The sequence below is a fragment of the Petaurus breviceps genome, unplaced genomic scaffold (genome assembly GCF_028583685.1).
Source record: "Petaurus breviceps papuanus isolate PSGF00001 unplaced genomic scaffold, PetGlider_PUasm1.0 47, whole genome shotgun sequence".
NCBI classification, from domain to species: domain Eukaryota; kingdom Metazoa; phylum Chordata; class Mammalia; order Diprotodontia; family Petauridae; genus Petaurus; species Petaurus breviceps.
Window position 1 is genome coordinate 10,039,738 of NW_027186349.1, and position 25,188 is coordinate 10,064,925.

The window sequence follows — 25,188 nt, forward strand, 5'->3', positions numbered from 1 at the left end:
TACCCTATAGGTCCTCATGGTCTGAGGCCCTCTGTCTTTATTTATAGCAACAGAAACTAAGCATAACAATTTTGAAGGTTCCTTCAAAGATTAGAAGAAATAGGAAGGCTTGAATTCACTACCTGTGAAGTGAATGCTATTTCATTTACCTGACAATTTGAAGCCAACATCACTGAGCCCAGGGAAATGACAAACCCATACACTGCAGACATCAGAGGGACCATCCCTATTCCTGGTTCCCATCATGGAATTGACTCAGGCTGTGCTCAGTTTGAGAGGCAACTTTGATTGATTCCATTTTCCCTCTTCCCAATGCAGTGCCCTTCTGTAGTTAAGATAGCAAAAAGTGAGGCTGAGATGATTACTGACATATTGCTTTATTTCTTGATGGTAGTAAATCAATGGCTTTCTAGAGAATCATACAGCACGCAATGATTCCAACATCAGGATTTTTTAAGAAGAGCATTCAATTTAGCATAGCCACGATGGAAGCAACATTTTAAAACAGTCAAATTTGTTAATGAGGCCTTTTGTTTGGTCTCTTTAAAACTTGCTGAACCCAATTTCCAGTTACCTCCTCCAAACATTCAAACTCCTTGAACTCCCTATGGAACATCATGAAGAGAAGTTCGGGGGAAAAGTTAGAAACTGGATGAAGCAGATATATACTGTACACTCATTGTGAAGAGTTGGCCTTATCAGATATGCAGAAAGCAGCAAATTTGACACTATTAAATGGCAAGAATATAGGTTTTTAATCATTTGAGCCACAGAGTAGCCAATGGTCTCTGGCACATGAGGGTCTGCTCTCTTCTTTCATTCTTTCACTCATTCAAGTAAGGGAATCTTAACAAGATCTCCTGGGAGACCATATCACCCAGGATGAAGGAACATTCTCCATGCCTCACAAGTAAACCTTTGTCAAGGGACACAAATTGCATGTAGAATGCTGCCTCAGGTCTTGAACACATTTAGAAGCTGTGTGAATGTTTCTAAGTGGTATTTCCAACCAGATCATACATTTTTTCCCTCTTAGTACATGGCTTTGAATGCTACATCAGTGATGCTAATGATGTTGTCTGGAAAGCAAGCTACTGTTTCATTATGAGAACCAGACCGGACAGATGATTCCCTATTTCAGCTCCTTCTTCCCAACACATGTATAGTAATGGGGCCTCTGCCTCGAAGCCATTGTCAATCATTGTATAGGCCTGCTCTGAAAACAGATTCAACATGCTTGGCTTGGAGGTCTAGAGGCCCTCGATTTAGATGCCATACATTTTGGGTGGAAGTAGAACAGTTTTCAGAAGTGAATGCTTAAGGGTTGGTAGCTATGAGAGAGCATTTGGAAGCTCAAGTTGGAATTAGGGAATGAACTTCAAGTAGAAAGGCAATGGAAATTTTTTCCCCTCAGCTTACTGATTTTATGCAAATGGAACTGGCAAACACCCACTCTACTACAAAGTTGTAGCTTCCTGTTCAGCAATCATGTGTGCATAGGTATGTATTTATTTCCAGAGAATGGCTGACATGGCTGGTGGGCCAGAGTCTAAATCTTACTGATGTGTTCCCTTGTTTATATGCATGCCATTTTCATAGGTCGCACCATTACAACTGTGGAAGTTGGCTACCCATCCTTTGAAGTGGAATATGCATGTAGCTATGGAAATAGGCACACAAGGTAACATTGTATGCAATTCAACACTTAAAAGCCCAACCCCAAAAGACTTGATACATACAATGAAGTCTGGGTGCATAAAGGAACAAATAAATGAAAAAGGAAAACATTAGTCTGAATGACAAAAGGGAAATCTCACAGCTGGATTACAGATGTGCCTGACACATGTGGACTAAGGAAAGGGAAAAAAGTACTTTGTGGAGCAAAAAGGGTGTGGCCATTTGGGCATCATTTCTTAATTAAAAATTGCAAGGGTATTTCTCCCCTCTTAGCAAAGGCTTGAGAAGGATGACATTTTTTTTTGTACCAAAGAAGGGACTAAAAGATCTCAGCTCGGCATCTGTCAAGAACTGATTTCTCTAATCTCATCCTCAGGTAGATAGATCTTCCCTGTTAGTGCTGTCTGTTAAGAATGCTCACAGAGCATTACAAACCATACAGCATGGGCATGATATGAAACAGATTCCAGAAGCACACACTGGGATCACTCAGATGAGGGAAAGAGACAATTAGGAAACTGTGACATTGAGATCAGCACCTTGGAATATCGTTCCTGGAGTAGCCTGGCAGAATGGCTCAGTGCATGAAGAAGGGGGGAGACATTCAGAGGAGAAAGATCTCCTTGGGTGACTCAGGGAAAATCACATAAGTTCTAAAAACAACGACGACAACACAATTTTCTCATTTCTGCCATTCTAAAGTGGGCATGAGCATAGAGACCCAGAATGCTGGGGTTTTGTGAGGAGTGATTAATCTGTAAAGAAAAATTTGGGAAGCACTTTGTCAAGTGCTGCAGATACTTTTCCCAAGATTGTTTGGATCAGTGTGTAGGAGCGAGGAACAAATTTCATTCAAAACAAGTGTGGAGTTTGGGCCTTTGGGTCAAATGGAGGCACTCTTGGGAACATTAGGTTAATGCTTTCTTGGGGATCCCCAGTAGCATTATGACTGGCCTGCTGAGGCCCTGGAAGGAAGCTACCTACAATAACCCACCCAGAAACAAGAAGGTAACAGCTGCAATAGAAACAGGCTTAGTTTTGTTTTCTTTGACCACATGTAGATCATAACAAATAATCAAAAGCTGATTCCCCAGAGCTTTGAAGCATAAAAAAAAACCCAAAGAACAAACAGCTATTGCAAATGAGAGTGGCATGTGCTTACATATACTGTCTTTAACATTTTTTTGGTTAAAAAAAAAACAACATTTTTTGTTGTTTGTTTTGTTTTTGATTTTTATAAAAAGAGTCATAGATAGAAGCTGTCCATTCAAAAGAAGGCAGGGTTGGTGTGCTCTATAATACAGCGCTTGCAATGGCGTTTCACAAACCGTAAAGCCTCCACAGACACCTCACAGTCCTGCACATTCAGCATCTGCAGGTCGAAGCAATTGGCGGCTACTATCTGTAGGCCCTGTCCTGTGATGCTCTCGCAGGACTTCAGGCTCAGCCGCTTCAGATTGAAGCAGTTAAGGGCCAGGCATTCCAGGCCAGTGTCTGAAACCAAAGGGCACTTTCCAATGTCCAGAGACTTGAGTTTTGTGCAATTTTTGGCCAGGTATTCCACACCATGGTCCGTGATGCCCTCGCAGCCCCGCGCGTTGAGGTAACGCAGTTTGCTGCAGTACTTGGCGATATAACGGATACCCACATCAGTGACCCGGCCGCAGTGGGCAATACTGAGATACCGCAGACGGGATTCCAGCTTGGCAATCTCCCGCAAGCCAAAATCACTGACAAAACGGCAGTCACTTACACTCAGCTCCTTGATTGAGCCACAGTAGATCATCAGGTAACGCAGACCCTCGTCCGTGATACGCACACAGCGGCGCAGGTACAGATGGGTCAGCTGGGTGCAATGCGCGGCGATCGTGTGCAGACCCTCATCCTCCAGGACAAAGCAGTCTGTCATATCCAAGTAGCGGATGGAAATCTGTTTGCCATGTAGAGGGGAGAGCTTGATAGAGGCTTCCCGGGTCAGACTAATACAAGTGACTTTAGAGCATCCTATTCAGAGAGAAAAAAATATTATAACATCGAACTGACATGATATTTCTCCCCCATGACACCAGTTCTACCATTGGTAGTCTAATGAGGGGGGACTGGGGGAAATGAGGGGATGCTCACCTCTTCCCTTCAACTACCAAGACTGTTATGAATGCCAACTACATATAGTCTTCTTTATGGTCCCAGTTTTTAATTCTGCAGACGGAGGCAGAAGAAGCATTTACTGTATTCATAGTCATCTGGACCTACCTGGATATAAGGGCTCCATGTCCTATGTAACTATGGTCAGTACATTTCATACAATAGAAGATGTGTGTGTGTGTATATATATATATAGGTATTTCCTGTTCTTCAGATCAGAGACTCATTGACTCAGAGCTAGAAGTAATTTTAAAGGATATCAAGTCCAATACCTTTGTTTTATAGATGAGGAAACTGAGGCACAGAGAGGTTAAGTGATATACCCAGTGTCATACTTACAGAGCTAGTAAATGTCTAAGGCAAAGGTTGAACTCAGATCTTTCTAACTCTAAGTCCAATTTCCTTGGTCACAGTCACTGTGCCTCAGAGAAGGATGAAACCAAAATACCAATCTAGTGCACAGATAATGAGAATAGGAGGCGTTTTCTATCTGACTCTCTCTGTTAAGGGAAAAAACCAAACATCTGGGCTGTGCAGGGAGCACAGCATTACACGGGCCTATCAGAGGCTGGGGCAGGTAATACCATGATATACTTTGGATGAAGATACCTGGGTTCAAACAGGGCTTCTGACTCTTAGTATTGTTTGACCCAGTTCAGGATTTTAATATTTCTGAGCCTCAGTTTCTTCAGATTAAAAAAAAACGGGTATAATATCCCTACCACATAGTGTTGTTGTAACAATCAATTGATGAGAGTGCTTTGCAAACGTTAAGGCAACATAGATGTAAGGTGTTGCTAATTGTGTATGTGGTTGGGATTGGAAATGGTAGAGAGAATTCCCAAAACAGGAGTTCTTTGTGGTGATGAAATCACAGTTCCTTCCCATATTAGTATGAGAGGGGATAGATAAGGATAGAATCTTACTTATAGCAAGTAAAAAGAAATCTTGTTTTTATCTTCCTCTATTTTATGCTGTAATGTTTTGAGTACCCAAACGTTGAACAGCTTAAAATTAGTATGTACCTAAAATGTAAAACATTTTTCTTAGCAACCAGTATCTTTCATTTCTAGCTTATTTCTCCTTCCAAAAAAAGAGCCCTTTAAAAATCTTCATTTCCTCCTCACTTCTTCAGTTTGATAGTGCCTCTGGCTGCAAGCATTTGTTGTTACATTTATCCCTCTCTGTTCTCTTTCCTGTCCCCAAGGTCAGGGCAGCACAACAGAGAATAGCCCTTCAGAGTTTCTGAGTGGTGAACACTCTGACTGGGTTTCCTCCCACTTCCTGGGGAACTGACTGCTCAGAAGGTTATCATAGGACTTTCTTCTACCTAGGAATAAGGAGGTCAAAAAACTAGTCATCCATGTCAGGAGGTTACAGGGAGGGAGTAAACCACCCAGCCTGGGAGAATAGAGTTATTTCACACATTAAAGGCTCCTAGAGCTGCTCTAATTATCCAGTATCAATTTCTGTGTTTGGAGAGGGAGGAGCACACCTTGAAAACTTGTCTTTTCTTTCTTCTTTAGACTTTGTACAACACCTACTGGAAGCCTGGGGTGGGGCCTGGAAGGTTGGGATGGGGATGGAGTACACACAGTCTCTCTAAATAGAGGCTTGCAGTCTGTGCTAGAAATAAAGCAAGGACCGCCTATCTCGCTGTATTACCCAGGGGCTCTGGCCCCTCAGCTCTCAATATGAGCTTTGATTTTCTTTCTTTTGGATTCTACTATCCTCATCTGCAGGAAAACATTAATCTGTAACACTTCAGGAAGGCCACGGTGTTTGGTGGGGCAAACCTACACCTCTATGGGAAAAAGTAGAGTTCAAAGGGAATGGGATATTCCCTGAGTTCAGGGAATACAATGATATTCTGGTTGTATTCCTGTGTGATAGCTTGAGAAAAAGAGATAGGTTCAGTTCTGATTCAAATGGACTCACTAGGCATCCATTTAGAAACAAAACAAAACAAACTGGCTTAGATTCATGGCTGCTGGAGAGGAGGGAGGGAAAGAAGGAAAATTTATATTTAGTTTGAACATATTAGTGAGGTTTGTGCTCATTATTGATTCATGGTTTATTTCAGTTAAAGTTGCTGCTAAAATACTATTAAATTCAGCTTCCTCTCATTAGTGGGAACCCATTTCCTCCTTCTTAAGAATGCAAAAAGTATCTTTCTGCACAGCCTGACTAATGGCTCTGAGGGTCTCATCATCATCCTCCTCCTCACTTTTATACAGTGCTTACTATATGCCAGGCCCTGTGCTAAGTGCTTTACAATGATTTTCTCATTTGATCCTCACAACAACCCTGCAGGGTAGGTGCTGTTATTGTCCTTATTTTCCAGATGAAGAAACTGAGGCAAACAGAAGTTAAGTGCCTTGCTCCAGGGTCACATAGCTTATAAGTGTTTGAGGTCACATCTGCACTCAAGGCTGTCTAACTCTCGGCCTGGTACCACATCCACAATCTCACCTGGCTACTTCCGGTATTAGGAAGGTCTGCCTGAATCTTTCACCAGTGGGGCTGCATTCTAGTTTCTGTTTTAGAGATCCCATAATACTGTGGTTTGAGATCGTCAATGTGGATATAGCAGAACAACCATTTATTCTAAATTTGCTTGAATTGACCCCCAAAATGACAATAATAATGTGAGAGGCAGCTTGTACAATGTGGGGCAGTTTATATGATGTAGGCAGCTGGGTGGTACAGTGGATAGAGCCCTAGACCTATAGTCAGGAAGCCCTTATGTCAAATCCAGCCTCAGACACTTTAGCCATATGATTCTAGGCAAGTCACTGCCTCTGTCTGCCTTAATTTCTTAATCTTTAACATGGGGATAATAAGAGTCAACCTTAAAGCATTATATAAATGCTAGCTATTATTACTGGAGTCAGTATGTCAAGGGTTCAGATTCTGCCTATATATTGGTAGTAGGACCATGATATACGTTCGAACTTCCCAGCGTCCTAAAAGACTCTCTGAGTCACAGATAATTTTTCCATTTGGATCAGTGCAGGGCATTTCCATACCAGGAGTTCCCCACTCCAATGAAACCACAGGTCTAGACAAAATAACAATTGACTGCTGTTTCTACACGGCCTTAAGATTTGCAAAGCATTTTATATGTATTATTTCACTTGATTGTCACAAGAATGAGATGACGCCTGTACCACTACCATTTTACAGATAAGGAAGCTGAGGTTCAAATGGACAGAACTACTGGCTCTTTGTCTTTCTGGGCAGTAAATGCCTGAGGCAGGATTCACACCTGAGCTTTTACTCATTCTAAGACAGCTCTTGAGAGTTTTTTTTATGAATATGAAGATCATCTTATTGGAGGAATTAGATGTACATCACCAACACTGAATTACTAAACCTTTTAACCACAGTTGTGATTTCATTAACCTAGGGAACTCCCAGTGAGGAAACTTCCTTCACCAATGCAGGGCAGCACCTGCTTTGCCTCATATTTAAGTGACTTGTCTAATCAATCAATCAATCAATTAATCAATCAATCGCTCAACCAACAAATGTTTACTACTTTAACTGATCATGTGCTAAGCACTATGCCAGGGGTTGTGGCTATAAGATCCAACAGTCAATATGTATCACCGGTGAGACTTGAACTCAGTTCCCCTTGATTTTGAGACCAGACTTCCTCTTAGAACTATTGATAGTGTATCATACAGTAAAATCCTCCACTAATGTCCTGCTTTATCTTATTCAGAAGTATCTGGGGATGCAGTAGATAGAGTGCTGGTCCTGGAGTCAGGAAGACCAGAATTTAAATCTGGCCTCAGAGGCTTATTAGCTGTGTGACTCTGGGCAAGTCACTTAACTTCTGTTTACCTCATTTTCCTAAGCTGCAAAATGGAGAAAATAATAGTACCTTCCTCCCAGCATTGTTGTAAGGATCAAATGAGATAAGAGTTGTAAAGCTCTTAGCATATCTAGTAATTGTAGGTGCTAGATAAAAGGCTGTATTTATTATTATTAATCTAGTCATAGTACTATACCTTTGTTTACAAAAGTTATCCTGCTAAGTGGGAAAGACCTCAACATGGTCAGAACCAGACTGCATCTTTTTGGTGAAGTCCAGATAAGTTTAGCACAAAAGAGTGAAGTCACCAGGTGTCTTACCCCTTACCCCCAGACCTCCAATTTAAATAGGCAGAGATTATAGTCTGTCTAAAAGGAAGCAGTACCCACATAAGTGAAAATTTGAATCTTCAGATAGAATGATAGACAGCATTTTTATAACCCTTCAAGATTTGCAAAGCATTTTACATATATTATTTTATTTGATTCTCATAATCACCCTGTGAAATAGTTACTATTATTATCATTCTCATTTTACAGCTGAGTAAACTGAGGTTATGAGCAGTTAAGTGACTTGCTCAGGGTCATACTGCTAGGCAGTGTCTGATGTAAGATATGACTTCAGGTCTTCCTGGCTCCATGTCCAGTATTCTCTCCACTATTCCACCTAGAGGCCCCAGTCTTTAGCTATGGCAGTTTTACTTGGTATTTTCATTCTATATCTTTAAAATAGGTCAAAGTACAATCTAGTCATTATCTAGTGAATTCCTTCTGTTAATTATTACCTTTTAATTTCATATAGTTTTCTTTGTGCATATTTGTGTGTTGTCTCCTCCATTAGACTGTAAGCTCCATGAAGGCAGGCACCATCTTTTGCCTCTTTTCGTATCCCCAGCATTTAGCACAGTGCCTGCCACATAGTAAGGGTTTAATATGTGTTTATTGATCAATTGATCTTATTAAAAAGTATTTTTAAACCTCAATGAGGATAATGCTTAAGATGGGAAGAAGACTGAGCCGTCCCCTATCAGATGGCTCATCATAAGCTGAGTTTTGAAGGGCCACCTCTTCAGAGTACTGGCCCCAAACTCTAGGGTACCAGCGGGCTAGAGAAACCTCTGATTTTCTCTTCCTCTCTGGTATACTTTTATTGAGTTTCCAGATCCCCCCAGAACTGACAATATATGAAGTGGAACCACCAGCAGCTGCCTTTGGAGTCCTTGAGGAGGCTGCCAGGTAATAGTTTAAGCGTCTGGTGGCACAGCTGCCAAGAAATAATTAGCCAGGCAACCCAGAAGAGCCAGGAATGTGCTTTCCCCAGCACGACCAGAGTTGTACTCTGTGCCAGAATTTTAAAGTCCTCTTCTCCCCCCATGCATCTTCAATTTTGCTGGCTTTAGAAGCATCTCTAAGCAGAGACAGGACTCTCAGGATGAACATCTATCTCATTTGTACACACACACACACACACACACACACATACACACACAAACAGGATACATATATGTATCTGTGTATATAGGTGTCTGTATGCTTATATACACATACACATATGCATATGTGTGCATGTACAGGCACACATATCTACACATACACATACATATAAAAGCTGTAGGGAGAACAACATGGAGAATCAGGGGACTTTCAAATTGAAAGGGACCCAGAGGCCATCAGTTCAGCCCTCCAACAAATGAAGCCAAAGGCACCGAGAAATTAAATGACTTTTCCAAGAATAGAGTTTGTAGCAGTGGAAATGGGACTAAAACCCAGGTCCTCTATAATATAACATTTGTCCCACTGAATCATCCAGTCTCTTATTTCCAGAGCTTTTCTTCTCCCAGAGCTTCTCAGAGAAAACTTCACAGGTATTTATGTTGCTACTCTGTCAATGCCAATGGCGTCTTCCCAATCATGACTAACTGAACATTCAGTACTCAGACAAAAATGCAGCTGATGTGGCCCTGCCATGAAGCTAGATGAGCCAGGAGAGTGACTAACTGCTCAGGGGCCAGGGAAAGAATCTGAGTAAAAGAATGGCCTGTCCTTATCACAGGTTTAAAAAAAATGCAGATGCATTACATCTAAGGAAAGAGCAAACTGAAGAAGTCAGATACTGCCTCAGATTCCATCAGTGGTATTAGTCACACAAAACACTAGCAAGTCGCTGGCTATGTTTATTTACCTCTCAAAATGGTTTTTGTCTTTATTCTCTCTCTCTCTCTCTCTCTCTCTCTCTCTCTCTCTCTTTTTCTTTCTCTCTCAAATCCCTCAAGGTACTATCTATACTTTTCAATTACAATAAAATCCTTAACACATCTTGCTGATATCAGCCTCTTAACCATTCATCCCATGCCTAGGCTGGGAATGAGATGAAGACTGAAGGATTAGCCTCTGGTGCCCAGGGGGTCTCCTGGGCTTTAAATTTCATCTCTAGAGAGACTCTGAAATGAATCAGTGCTATTGGGCCTTTCTATTTGTTTGAAATAAATTCTTTTGGTTCATTGGATCTGTGTTTCACACTAGAATTGAAGACCTTAATTATCAAAAGATGTGAAATGCACATGGCTGGTGATATTTAAGTCTGTCCTCATGGATTTGTTGGTTTCCCCCAGATACTCAAAATGTAGAGAAACATCTTAGATGTATCTGTTCATAACATTTTAGATTGGAAGGGATATTAGAGAAAGTGATATCCTGGAGTGTTTAACTGCTAATAGTGGGGCAAGGGTGAAAAGAAGAGAAATAGTGAACATACAGTAATGTAATTACTATTTGTATTATTATATTATGGGCTACATTCTTGTAATGGTAATGTAAATGACAAGATCTTTCCCGTTGATTAAGAGGTCCATGTGACCTGCTTGAGTCACATGGAAGCCTGAGTCATATGAGTCTGTGATAGGAGGAGCTTGCCAAGTGTGTGAGCAGGAAGGGTGAAGTGGGAGACAGAGGAGGCAGGCAGCAAGCTGTGAGTGTTCTTTGTGGGAAGGCTTGGGGATGGTGGTGCCCCCTGCATGATTTCCGTGTACAGATTTCTTTGTTGCTATTATGGATTTGGCTTTCTGATGGGATTTATTTTTCTGGTGTTTGAATAAATGTTTTGGTTCTGCCTTACATGTGGAGAGTCTGTTATATTTTGCAATTCAGAATTATTCTGGTATATTTATAGCCACAGTAGGCACTGTGAATACTGTGTTGGCCCTACAATCCTGTTCCTCAGATTATCGTTGGCCCTTCCCTTTTCCATTAGTAGTAACTATAGTTTACTACTTCTTTTTTCTCAGAGGGAGGGTCAAGGGCAAAGAGTCTCAGGTTTGTCAGCACCCTCAGCTTATGCCCTGTGCAAGTTTATGTGTGCATGCAAACAATTGTGGAATTATGTAGCAGCAGAAGCAGCAGTAGTAATAGTATAGTAGTAATAATTTGGTGGTAGTAGTAGTGTAGTAGGAGTAGTAATAATAGTAAGAAGTAGCAGCAGTACAGTAACTAACATTTATACAGTGCTTACTATAAGAGCCTCACAACAATCTTGGGATGAGGATGATTACAATGAGGAAAACAATTACCGCTACTACTACTTCTACTGCTACTACGGCAGCTAGGTGGATAGAGCCCTGGGGCCTGGAGTCAGGAAGACTTGAGTTCAAATCTGGCCTCAGACATTACTAGCTGTGTGACCCTGAGGAGGTCACTTAACCCTATTTGCCTAAATCTCCTCATCTGTAAAATGAGCTGGAGAAGGAAATGACAAACCATTCTAGTACCTTTGCAAAGAAAACTCCAAATGGGATCACAAAAAATAGGACATGGATGAAATGGCTGAACACACGCTACTACTAATGGTATGAGGAATAGTAGCAGCAGCAGTAATGGCAATAGTTACAGGTAGCACTTATTAAGGGCTTTAAGGTTTGCAAAGCTCTTTACAAATGTTATCTCATTTGATCTTCACAATTCTGGGACTACTACTAGTAGTAATAACAACAACAATAGCTAGCACTTATATAGGTTCCTAAGGTCTGCAAAGATCTTTAAAAATGTTATCTTATGGGGCGGCCAGGTAGCACAGTGAGTAAGAGCACCGGCTCCAGTGTCGGGATGACCTGGGGATCGAATCCAGGCTCAGACACTCAGCACCCACCCAGAAACACCTGGCCGTGTAACCTTGAGCAAGTTACTTAACCCTGATTGCTTAAAAAAATGTTATCTTATTTGATCCTCATAGCAACCCTGGGAGATCAGTGCAATTATTATTCTCATTTTACAGATGAGGAAAGGTGAACAGAGATTAAGGGGATTATTTGCCCACAACCACATAGGTAGTAAGTGTCTGAGGCTGAATTTGAACTCAGATCTTCTTGACTCAATGTCAAGGCTCTATTCACCATTCAACCTATCTGCCCAGTGCTTTCTACACATAGAATATTAGAAGTTGAAGGGTCTGTCTTGGTCTAACCCTTTCTTAAATATAAGGAACCCCAATAAGCATGGCACACTGGATAGAGAGCTGGAATTGTTGGTATAAAGATCCAGGTTCAAGTAAATATATGCTGGCTGTATGAACATGGGCAAGTCATCTGACTTCTCTAAAGTACAGTTCCTCATTTGCAAATTAGGGAATCTGGACCAGATGACCTCTACATTCCTTTCCAACTTTAAATCTATGATCCTGTGATCTTCTGATCTATAAATAACATCCTTTAGAAATTGAGTATTTAAAAACCTCAGTGATGGAGAGTTCACGATTTTTTTTTGGAAGGCAGCTCATTTTAGGCTAACTAACTGTTGAACAAAAATGGATCCCCCTTCATAACTTATACCTGTTGTTTCAAGTTCTGCTCATATTGTAGCAATGCCAAGGTTGCTTGCAAGGACATATTCTTCACAGTTTAGCTAAATCCTCACCTGGTGCTGGATGTCTCTGCTAAAAGCCACATCTTCTTCATTTGCCTTGCTTCTGAGTATTTAGCCCCCTCTTGCCAAACCTGCTTCCTTCCAATTCTCCCACCTACCTTAATACATAGCATATTCATAGTTTTGCAAAGCCCCATTGGAACTACAGAATGTTAAAGAAATTGTTTCTCTGGACAGTGTTATAATACTTGTTCTAGGATCGAGTCATAAGTCTACTGATTTAGGTGTTTTTGTTACTAAATACCTTTTTGCATATAGAACATAAATAAAGAAATATTCAGACCTGTTTCTCTCTCTCTCTCTCTCTCTCTTTTTTTTTTTTTTTTGGAGGAGGGAAGGCAGGGCAATTGGGGTTAAGTGACTTGCCCAAGGTCACATGGCTAGTTTTGTGTTAAGTGTCTGAGGCCAGATTTGACCTCAGGTTCTCCTGACTCCAGAGCTAGTGCTCTGTTCACTGTGCCACCCCTGACCTGTTTCTTAATAGGCCAAATTTTCGATCACCTTTAATGCTCTGCTCTAAGAGAGGCTGAATGTGCACATTTTAATGATATCACTTTTCACACTTAAGTGGAAAATAATATGTTATAGGAAATATGTTCTCTGAGGGTCTGTGGTCAGGTAGTATGATTTAGTCACCAGAGAATAAAGGGAAAGTTTTATTAATGAAAATAATTGGTCCTTGGTAGTTATCAGTGGGTTTCTGTCAGCTGTACCTATAACTGTTTTGAAAGGATTGGGGAGGGGGAAGTTCATTGAGGGGAAATAAGTAACAAAAGTGAATTATAATCTCTTCCTTAAGAAACTGACAGCTGGTTAGTGAAAAAGGGAATGCTTATATAGATGTCTATCAATCAATCAACAAGCATTTTAAAACTCCCTACTATGTGTCAGGTCTGTGATTGGGGTGTGGAATGGAGATACAAAGGAAAAAAAAGGGAGCAGCCTGTGTTCTCAGACATGTTTCATTCCACATTCCACTGCTATCTTTAGGCTGACTGTCTCAGAAAGCAAGCCTTATTCTCCAGCCACCTTTCCCTTCCAAGCCGTTCCAGGATGGTTGTAGTATCTGGAGTATACTTTTAGGGTATATTTTAGGTATATCATTTATTTATTTATTTATTATTTTTAAAATTTATTTTTAATTTTATATATTATTTTATTATATATATATATTATACATAATATATAATAATAAATAAATAATTATTTATTATTAGATATATTTAGGTATATTAAAATAAAATAAAAAATATATACTTTTAGGGTATATTTAAGGTCTTTCTGAACACCTCCCACAGCGTCATTGAAGTGTCAGCATTATTTTCAGTTACCTGACACATCCAGGTGCTCCAGGTTGGGACAGAGGGACACCACATCAAAAACAGCTTCATTGGAGATGTTGTAACAGCCTGAAACTTCTAGTCGCCTCAGTTCTGGGCAACACTGGGCAATGGTATAAAGTCCTCTGTCTGTGAGCCGCCTGCAGCCACTAACAGTCACTGTCTCCAACATGAGACATACATTGGGTGTGTCTTGACAAAGCCTCCGGGTTAATACTTTGAGGGCCCGGTCCACATTGATGGTCTCACCAGTCAAACGAATAGTCCTCCAGAGCCGGGGGTCCCAAGCAAGGTTGTACCACCTACGGCATACCCGAGCACAGCGGCATAGCTGGTTGGTGGGCAGGAAGGAAAATATTTGGATCATCGAGTGGTCTGGGAGGCGGTCGATGTGGGCCTGTTCTTTTTGCTGTTTAGACGCTAGCCGGATGAGAGGATGGGTGAGGCGGGTTGGAGGGGGAGAGTGGACCATTGCCACTGTCTCCCCTGTGATGGAAGAAGATGAGGTGGATGACCCTCTCCCATTCTGAAATCCATGCAAGTTCTGCGGACAGATTAGGGCTGGGCTGGGGGTGCTGAGCGTGCGCATGCTCAGGTCGGAATCTGAAAAAACACGAAACAGTCATCAGAGAGGTAGCTGAGGCTTGCGGGGTGGGAACGTGTTTCTTTAAGTACTAATCCATTGGTCCAAACGTTAGGCAAACTAAAGGATTAAATATAGGGAGTCACAAAGAATGGATCAATACATGTCACTGCTTACTTTTAGGTTGATGCACATTCAATGTATCATGATAATGCGGAACAAAATAGAAGTGCGTTCATTTTTGTCGTTCTTTGTGTCCCCGCCATTTATCGTGGCACCTAGCATACAGTAAATGTTTGATACATGCTTGTTGAATGGCCATTCCACAAAATAACCATTTTTTAGGTGATAGTAATGGATAACGGAAGGAGTGCTATAGATTAGTAAATGTGTTTAAGAATAAAGTTCTGCAGTCAGGGACAGAACACTAGATTGACGGCAAAAGCTCTGGAGTTGAAACTTTCACCTGTGGTTATGGGGTAAGATACTGGCTCTCTCTAAGCCTGACTCATCTGTGAAATAGAAATAGTGCCTGCCCTGCCTCCCTCAAAAGTTGTTGAGAAGATTACATGCACTAACTTACAAAAACAGTTTGTAGACTAGAGTGCCATATAAATGTCAGCCACCATCATTATTTTTGTAAAACATCCTGCTTTTTTTTTGCAGTAGGTTTATTTATATTTTGGGTAGGCTGTTATTAAAATTTCATGTATGATGGAACAGGGAGACAGCTCAAAAGTTGGCTGCAACAAAGTAAAATCAGTTTAAGATTGCACCTTTGCCATGGATGATACAGAGATTACATAACTCTCATGCTGATAAAGAGGAATTGATTGTGTTGAAAAGAATGGTATTCCTATTAGAGTGATTATGTGTATCACATGAAAATCATTTGATATCTGCTATAAAGTCAAACCTTGAGGCTAGTAAAAGACAACACTTTAATCTAAAAGGAATCATTTCTTATAAGGGAATTGGTGTGCAGTGAAAGTTTTGTGACTTCATACAAGTTTAATCTTTCATGGAGATAGGAGCATAGAACATGAGTGAGATGCCATCATAAAGTGAAATTGACATTTTTCACTATGGATTCAGAATGACTGACGATTACATGGTGGCTTAAAAAGTGTGGCTGTTCTTAAAAAGGCCATATGATTAGGGAAAAGTGATAGTGGGTAATGGAGAGTGATTATGGATAAAGCTTTAGCTTATTTATCTACAAGACAATGTGATACTTATTCTTTAACACTCTAAATCTTACAAATTTTTACTTTAAAGACCACCATCTAATAAAAACACATAGATTATAGATTTGTATCCAGAAAGGAAATTAGTGATAGTTATCTAATCCAGTGATCTCAAACTCAAATAGAGACTGATCCCTACAGTCTCATATTGATTTAGAAAAATACAAATTAACATTATCTATGCTGTATTGTATTATATTTATTTTATTATACATTTCCCAATTACATTTTAATCTGGTTTAGGCCCAAGTGGAGCCCATGTGGACAGCTGGAGTTTTACACCTCTTCGTCTAGTTCAACCTCCTCATTGCATAGATGGGGAAAGGAAGTACCAAAAGGTTAAGCAACTGAGAAAACTGATCACAGAGCTCTGTGTTTAGCACATAGGTGCTTAATGCATGTTGATCCATTGCTTGTCAAGGGTAACACAGATAGTAAGAAGCAGAGCTGGCATTCAAACTCAAGGCTTGACTCCAGCTTCAATATCTGGTATTTATTACCTCCTATGCCTCAAAGTGATAAAGATTGTAGAGAAAAAAAAAACAATGTTTAAAGTACCGTGGGGGAAACTGGTACAGTATTACCCCATTGGGAGAGCTGTGAATGGATCCAACAATGTGGGAAGACAATTGGGAATTATGTGAGAAAAGCTACTAAACTGTTCTTCCCTTTGACCCAACTGTGTGCTGCATGCAGGAGGTGAAAGTAGGCTTCAAAGAAGAAGAAAGATTCCACGAGCTGAAAATGAGGGAGGGGTAATTTCCAGGGATGGGCCACAGCTTGTGCAAGTCACAGAGGAGATATAAAGTTGTATTAGGGGAAAATAATTAGGCCAGCTTGACTGGAACATAGAGTGTACAACAGAAATTAATGCACATTGAGTCTGGAAATATAGACTGGAGTTAGATCTTGAAGGGCTTTAAAGGTAAAAAAAGACAAGTTTGTATTTCTACCTGGTAAAATGTGTTACTGGAACTCTCTGTGCAGGGAAGTACAGTGTGAGACCCATGCTTTTGGAATATCAACATGACATTTAAGTGGAGAATAGATTAGAAAGGGGCCAAAGACTGGAGGTGGACAAAAACATTAGAAATCTATTGCAATAGTCTAGGTGAAAAGTGTTAGTGATTTGAATGAGGATGGTGGCTGTGGGAGCAGAGAGGAGATGTTTTGGAGTTAGAATTGATAAGATCTGGCAACTCCTTAGAAATGAAGGGTGAAAGAGAGGGAAACATCAAGAGTGACTCTGAGACTGTGAACCTGGGTGACAGGAAGAATGGTGGTATCCTCAACAGAATAGTAAATGGTCAGCTGGCATTTACTAAGTGCCTACGATGTGCCAGGATTTATGCTAAGCACTGGGATACAAAGAAAGGGAAAAAAGAACCCCACTGCTTGCTCTTAAGGAGTGCACAGTCTAATAGGAGAGATAGAATGCAAAAAACTATGTACACAGTTGTTTGCATGCTAGCTCTCTCTCTTCCATTTCTTTCTATATGTTTATCTATATGCATATATACATGCACATATATGATACATGCATATCATATATCTATCCAGGATAAACTGGGAGGTAGTATCAGTAGGAAGGCACTAAATTTAAAGAGGTATAAGAAAAGCTTCTTGCAGAAGGTAGGACTAGCTGAGACTTGATGGAAGCCAGGGAAGCTAGGAAAGAAGTGGAGATGAGTAGGGAGAACATCCAAGCCTGAGGAACAGATAATGAAAATGCACATGGTAAGGAGATGGAATATCATGTGTGAAAAGCAGCAAGAGGGTCAGAGTCACGGAATCACAGAGTACACGGAGGGCAATAAGGTGTAGGAAGACTGGAAAAGTAGGAAGAGGCTGGGTTTTGAGGAGCCAGAGGATTTTATATTTGATTCTCTAAGTAACAGGGAGCTACTGGGGTTTATTAAATAGAGGGTGATGCCATAACCTTTGATTTAGGAAGGTCAGTTTGACAGCTGGAGTGGGGAGAGACACGAGGTAAGGGGACCAATCAGCAAGCTATTGCAATAGTCCAGGTGTGAAGTGACAAGGGTAATGTCAAAGTCAGAGGAGAGAAGAGGGTATACACAAGAAAATATTACCAAGATGAAAATAGCAGAACTTAACAATTGATTGGATGTTGGGGTTCAGAGAGAGTAAGGAATCAAGAATGACACTGGAGTTGCAAACCTGTGTGTCTGGGAGGATGGTGGTATGCATCCGTAATGGAGGAGTAGTTAAGTAATAATGACAGTAATAGAGAAGTTAAGAAGGGTATTGGTGGGAAGGAGGTAATGAGTTTGGTTTTGGACATGTTGAGTTTATGATGTCTATGAGACATCCAGTTCAAGATGTCCAATGGGCAGTTGGAGATGTGGGACTGGAGATCAGGAGAGAAATTATAGTTGGACACATAGATGTAAGAGTTCTTTGCATAGAGTTGATACTTAAAACCATGGAAGCTAATGAGATCACCAAGTGAAAAAGAGTACAGGGAGAAAAGAAAAGGACCCAGGACAGAGGCTTGGAAGATCTCCATTATTAGTAGGCATCACTTAGATGATCTAGCAAGGGATTCAGAGAAAGTGTGGAAGACAGGTAGGAGGAGAACCAGGAAATAGAGTCATGAAAACCTAAAGAAAAAAGATTGGCAAGATTGTCAATAGCGTCATATGCTATACAGAGGTCAAGAAGGATGAAGAAGGAGAAATAATCGTTACATTTGGCAATTACGAGATCATTAGCAACTTTGGAGAGAACACTTTCAGTTGAATGATTATATTTGAACACAGATTGCAAAGATTTAAGAAGGGAATGAGAGGAAAGGAAATGGAGGCACTGATTGGAGACACCTTTCTTAAGTCACAAAAAGGAGGAGAGATATAGGATTGAGGGAAACATGGTCATATTTGTAGATAGTAGGGAAATAGACAATAGACAGGGAATAACTGAAGATTAGTTAAAAACACCTTAGTTAAGAGGAAAGGATTTTTCTGAAAAAGAACATGAATTCAATTTTAGACATGTTGAGTATGAAATGCTTGTAGGACAATTAGTTGGAAATGTCCAGTAAGAGGTTGGTTATTTGGGACTGGAGCTCAGGAAAGAGACTTGAGCAGCATATGCAAACCTGGGAGTCATCTGCATGGAAATGTTTATGTGTCCTCCAGAGTACTGAACAGAAAAGAGGAAGGAACCAGGCCAGAGTCCTAGAGTGGCCCATGCAGAGGTTTAAGACAGGCATGATGATCTGATAAAGGAGACTTAGAAAAGGGGCCAAACAGCGGGAGGAGAATCTGGAGAGACCAGTGAAGAGACAACTCAGGGAGCAGAGAGAATCCAGAAGAGATGGTGGTCAGGGGTGTTAAATGAAGTAGGGAAGTCAATAAGGATGAAGACTGAGAAAGCAGAGCTAGGAGGATAATGTACAAAATTAATGTAACACTAAAGGTTAGCTGAATTTGAATTATTGTAATGATCAATCATAGTCCCAGAGAATTGGTTGTACCTCTCCCCTCTAGACAGGAAATATAGTCCATTCTGTCAGGTGCCATTGCCTTCTGTTTTGCTTAAATGTTTTTCTTTGTTATAAGGGGGTGATGGGGAAATGCTTCAGGTGAAAACAATAAAAGGTAACAAAACAAAATTAAAAGGAAACAAAAAAAAAGTAACCAATGATCCCCTTGAAGGGGATCTCAAGTGTCTCATTGGATAGAATGTTGGGCCAGGAGTCAGAAAGAGTCCTTTTCTTGAGTTCAAATCTGGCCTTAGACACTTACTAGATGTATGATCCTGGGCAAGTTGCTTAACCCTGTTTGCCTCAGTTTCCTCATCCGTAAAATGAGCTGGAGAAGGAAATGGCAAACCAATCCAGTATCTTTGGCAAGAAAACCTCAAATGGGGCTACAAAGAGTCAGATGTGACTGAAAAAACTGAACAACAACAATATTGTTATTAAGGGATAGGGATTTGATTTGTGATTTCATTAATATAGGTAATTTCTGGATAAGGAAACTCTACCAATGAAATTATGCTGTTGTTTGGTTCCTTAAAAACATAATGTGAGGTAAAACAATGTTATGAGGGAGTCATTAGTCACATAAGAATGATGTTAAAATGGTAAAATTTTGCTGAGTGAAACACAGAAGGATTATATGATGTTGTAATGGGGTTTAGTTATAAAGTACTAGTGACATTATTGTGAAATGATGCTGGTCAGGGTAATGTGACACAGGGTATTGTTTATACATACGTATATTTATATAGTTATGAACTAGCAGGAACTGAATGTGAGCAATGTGCCATATATACTACAGGGATAAACATAATAGGCTTGTGGTTTAAATAATAGGCAATGGAGGATGAGGATTAGAGAATAACGTATTCCTTATTTCCCTCTTACCTCGGTTCTTTCAAGAAAATGGGACAAGTAACTGACAGGGCAATTTATCCAGTGATTGCTAAACGAAACAATTTGGTGAGGCATGTGAAGGAAGAATAATGAGGATATTATTAACAGATTTACTAAAGTCTTTCTTATTTTAAAAAATATAAATATATAAATTTAATTAACATATTAATTTTTTCAAATATTTATTAACAACAAAATAATGATTGTTTTTTAAAAATAAGAATCTTCCTTAGTTTGATTAAAATAAAATCACATGCATCATTCAAGAATATTTCTACTGAATTAAGTGAGATATACTTGCAAATTGCAAGGCAGTTGGAGAGATAATTCTTGAGTATTATGACAATCTGCTTTCCTAAATATTCAAAGAAAGAAAAAATATATTTTTTATTCTGTAAAGAAGGTCAATCTGAGTTTCTGAAAATAATACATGTGTGAGGAAATATTACTAAGAATAAAGAATTGATGGATATTCAAAAGGTTTAGACTTCTGAGCAGGAAGGGGGATCTTAGGAAGTCAACCACTGTATTAACATAGCCATCTTATATCTATTCAATTTCCTCATGAGTGAAGGCAAATAACAGGACTCTGTTACCCTAAAAAAATAAAAATCTTTAGATCCCTTTCAAAGTGGAAATTATGTTAAATCCTATAGTGATTTTGTTCCATGAAACATATGCACCTAGTTTTTGGTTTAAAAATAAACACACCAACACTTCAATTATGATGATATAAACCCAGCTGCAGAACCAGTGGAAGATCAGGAATTTATACTTTCCTTGAACCCAGATTTAAGTATATTCAATATATATAAGTATACTGGTTAATTGGTCAATAATTTCTATACTGTTGGGGCCAGGAGAACCTAGAACTCTCTTTACTCTAAATCCCTAGCAAGTATGCATTGCAGATATTCAATAATAGTTAACATCTTTATAGCATTATTTAATTTTCAAGGAACTTTCACATGCATACCTATTTGAGGTATTTAAAAGAAGAACCTTAAAATGATTTTTTAAAAAAGACCACTACCACTGACATCCTTTATTTGCCTAACTGGCAAATAAAAACCTTTAATGTATATTAATAGCTCAAAAAGAAAATTCTTCCCTTTGTAACAAAGAGGGAAGAATTGGCTTCTGATCCATCCATTAACCATCCATGCTTAATTAGGTGACTGGATGTTCTTAATTTTAAATCAGTATAATAAGAGTAGGTGTGGATCCAGAGTTACTCATTTTGAGAATCACTTCCTTTTGTTTACACATATATGTCTGTATATTCCCTCATAAGTAACCCAAATGAGGACATGCCAAAGTATCCTGTTGTGCAACCTGTTCAACTGGGACCTTGACCAATCAACTTTTGCTTTATGCTTTACCCTATTTCTCATTTTCTAAAACCTATGCAAGCTGTGCATACTGTTCATTCAAGGAGTCTTTGCCTCTTTGGATGAGACTTTCCTTCTGGCAAACTCAATAAACCGTAGTTGGTCCAAATTATGTTTTTGGCCAATCTGTTCTTCTTCCCATTTCCAACATTGACATAGGCTACCACCCAAAACTTGATAATTGATAATTCAGGATATAAGGCTAAATTGCCAAAAGGAAAAGAACAATGTTGTCTCTCTGACCAATGGGGGGGGGGGGGGGGAGGGTGAAGATCAATAAATAGCAGAATAGTTATTTTCTGCTTTATCTGTCAGTCTAAAAATCTCAAGCTAAGGAAATGTGACCCAAATCTATAGTGACTAAAGCTGGATACATAATATTAGAAGATGAAAGCAGTGAATAAGGTAAAATCATCATGAAATAACATCATAGAATTAAAAACTCTTTCTGGTGATGAATTTTTGAATTTAGCTAATCTGGGTTTTTTTTTGCTTGTGTGTGTGTGTTTTTTTTTTAACTACAGGCATACAGTTTACAGCAAAATATCATTAATATTACCAGGTCCATCTCTGAAACCTTTCTGGCTTGATGAGACCCGCTAGACCTTGAATTCTTTTGGGAAGAGTTACTTTCACTCCATGATGAGGCATCCAACTGATGGTTATAGAGGAAGTGTGTAATGTAACGAGCACTGGATTTTGAATCAGGTTCAAATTTTGTCTCTTCTACCTCTGTAGAGGGGAAACCTTTGGATCTTCTTCTTCTTGTTGTTCAGCTAATTCAGTCATGTTTGACTCTTTGTGACCCCATCTGGGGTTTTCTCAGCAGAGATACCAGAGTGGTTTGCCATTTCCTTCTCCAGCCTCTGGATCTGAATTTCCTCATATAAAATGAGGAGAATGGTAGGTAATCTCCAAGTCCCTTTCTTTCTTTCTTTTTTTTTTTTTGCCTTTTGGAGGGCAGTTGGGGTTAAGTAACTTGCCCAAGGTTACACAGCTAGTTTTTGTGTGTGGGTGTTAAGTGTCTGAGGCCTGAACCGAATTTGGGTCCTCCTGACTCCAGGGCCTGTGCTCTACTCACTGCATCACCTAGCCGCCCCCCCCCCCCCCCAAGTCCCTTTCTTCTTGAAATTAATGGGTCTATGATGGAGAAAATGTTTTTCCTTCTCAAATGTGACCTTTCAATCATGTCTAATATTTCTCTAGCTGAAACTTAGACTGAACCCAGTCCTCAATGTTCCACAGAAGGTGGGAAAGACAGCATTGATTCTGCCCAGTCATAAATGGAAAGGGAGTGCAACTTTGTAGTCTGTAGTGGTGGAAAAGGCGGTTGTGTCTAGCTTTCCAGAGAGGAAGTAGCTTCTGAGCCTAAGGGAAAAGGGACTAGGAACCTGCTAGGGTCGGTACTCTCCCCATGGGGTTTATCCTGGGATATTAATGAGCCAGACTACCTCACTACGTCCTGAGATTGCTCAGCTTCAAGTCTTTGTTTAGGAGATAAAATACATGCCACAGCAGGTGAAGGGAGAGGGGAGAAGAAGTTTGGACAGGAGCCAGGGGCAAGTTAATATGAATCCAAGAAAAAAAAAAGATCAAAGGCAAAAATAAATCCGAGAGAACAACTGGGTATAAGCCTAGCATACAAGCAGATATTCACAAAACAGAAAAATGAGTTTACAAAAGAGCATAACATTTTGAGCAAGTTAATTATATGGTAGAAAAGAATGAACTTCAACCTCCCATGAAAAAGAGAACTCTGTAGATTCCTTAGAAGTAAGGAAATGACAGTAGGAAGCATGTGAATGATTCAGAAGGGAAATAACACTTGTAAAAGATATTTGGATGGATATTAAGACAGGAATCATAGTTCACAAAGCAGAAACAATGGGGAACAATAATAGTGTAGACAACGTAGAACACTAAATGGAAAATTTCTCTGTAGTAGCAGAGGCACTAAAGAGGCAATCAGAGTTGGTATTAAAAAAAAAAATAAGAAGTGCAAGAAAGTTGAAAGAATGAAGACAAAATAGTTTTGAAATAATGTGTATGTGTTATGTAAGTCAAAATGATTAATCTTAAAATCAGAAAACACAGAGATAAATTGTCATAGAAAAATAGCATAAATTAAAAAAACAAACAAAACATTAGACTAACATACTACAGAGAATGACACAAAGAAAATTGCCGAGAACTTTTGAACACAGATTACAAAGTACTGATTGATTAAATCTATAGATCACCATCAGAAAAAAAGGACCCATTTTAAAACTCCTACTTATAATTGTGGTTAAATTTCAGAATTTCAATGCCAAACAACAAATTTTACAAACAGCCAGGAGAAAGGATTTCACTCATGAAGGAACAGCATTTTGACTAACCCACAATTACTTTCTAGCTATATGAAATCAGTAGAAATAATAGAATACAATTTTCAAAAAAAGCAAAAGAACCGTTGTAATCCAAAACAACTTATTTAAAACTAATCAACAAAAGAGAAACATTTAAGGCAATCTTGCAACAACAACAAAAAAAATACATCCAACTAACTCAGGAGACATGAAGTCATTTAAGAAATGACAATACATCTGTGGAATTGTGATCCTGTTATAATTCCACAATTAAAAACAACCGATTAAGCTCTACTATGTTCAAGGCATTGAGGATAAAGAAGAACAAATGCAATTATTCCTACTCTCAAGGAACTTCAATTCTACTGGAGGGAAATGATATAAATGAATTAGCTCATACTCATAGATCTTTCTTAGGATATAAATTGGGTCTTAATGACCTGTCTTGTTTCTGATACGTTTTCCTTTGAATGATCTCTGCAGTCAAGTTTATTCTCTAGGTTTAAATAAGGTTGCCTATATCTGCTGAAGCCTTACTGTGGAATATTCTTGACCTACTTCTAAAACAGTGACTCTTCCTTTTAATTATAGCTTTTCCCATAAAATTTCCCTGTTTTCCAACATAATTCTAAAATTTAATAAACAGAGTAAACAAATTCTTTTGTGCAGAATATTTAGTCATTCATGGTCCATGGTGTGGCAAATACTTCTCTTATCTCTTTGAGCATACACAATACATTTTTAATTACTCATATGAACAGAAAGTTGTTTATTCTCTCCTTGTACTTGGGCAAAATGAAAACTAAATCTTTAACCAACTCCATATTCAGACACTACTGCTGTAAGACCTTGAGTACCCTAATTCCAACTTTTGTTTGCTGAAGAGAATTGCATTTGATGTTATGTTTTTCTTAGGCAGGTGAGACAACTCATTGCAATCTCAGGAGAGCCCAGCAAGCCTAGACTTTTTGGTTTGACATTTTAACAGCCGTTAAGTTTCTGAAACCTCTCGCTTGCCTGCTTGTGCTCAATTCATCTTGAAAAAGAGAACACTTAACAATGCCCTTTAGGGACCTGCACATGTTGAACTGGGACATTGAGGAAAGAAATATATTTACTGTGTGTGGGATTTAGATTTCTAAGCTTTGTGTCAAGGGAATGATTCTCCTTCCTACGTTCTTTCCACACACTTAGAGCAGCGATGGAGACAACATTAGTACATGCAGAGAACATAGTGCAGCTCCATCTTCAGATGGGTTTCTTTTTTCCTCAGTATTTATAACATACACAGCAAAGGGATTCATATTCCAAATGAGATCATG

The 25,188-nt window shown here is 39.4% G+C and overlaps 1 protein-coding gene across 2 annotated transcripts in view; it reads right to left on the reverse strand.

Annotated features, from left to right (window-relative positions):
* Window positions 1–357: 357 nt before the first annotated feature.
* FBXL7 (F-box and leucine rich repeat protein 7) overlaps window positions 358–25,188 on the reverse strand; it is a 490,782-nt gene continuing 465,951 nt past the window's right edge. For both annotated transcript variants that reach the window (XM_069101415.1, XM_069101416.1), the window contains 2 exons: window positions 13,887–14,498; window positions 358–3,681 (listed from right to left, as the gene is read on the reverse strand). In XM_069101415.1, coding sequence (XP_068957516.1) covers window positions 2,945–3,681; window positions 13,887–14,498 — 1,349 coding nt within the window. In that variant the 3' untranslated portion in view covers window positions 358–2,944. The remainder of the gene's footprint in view (window positions 3,682–13,886; window positions 14,499–25,188) is intronic.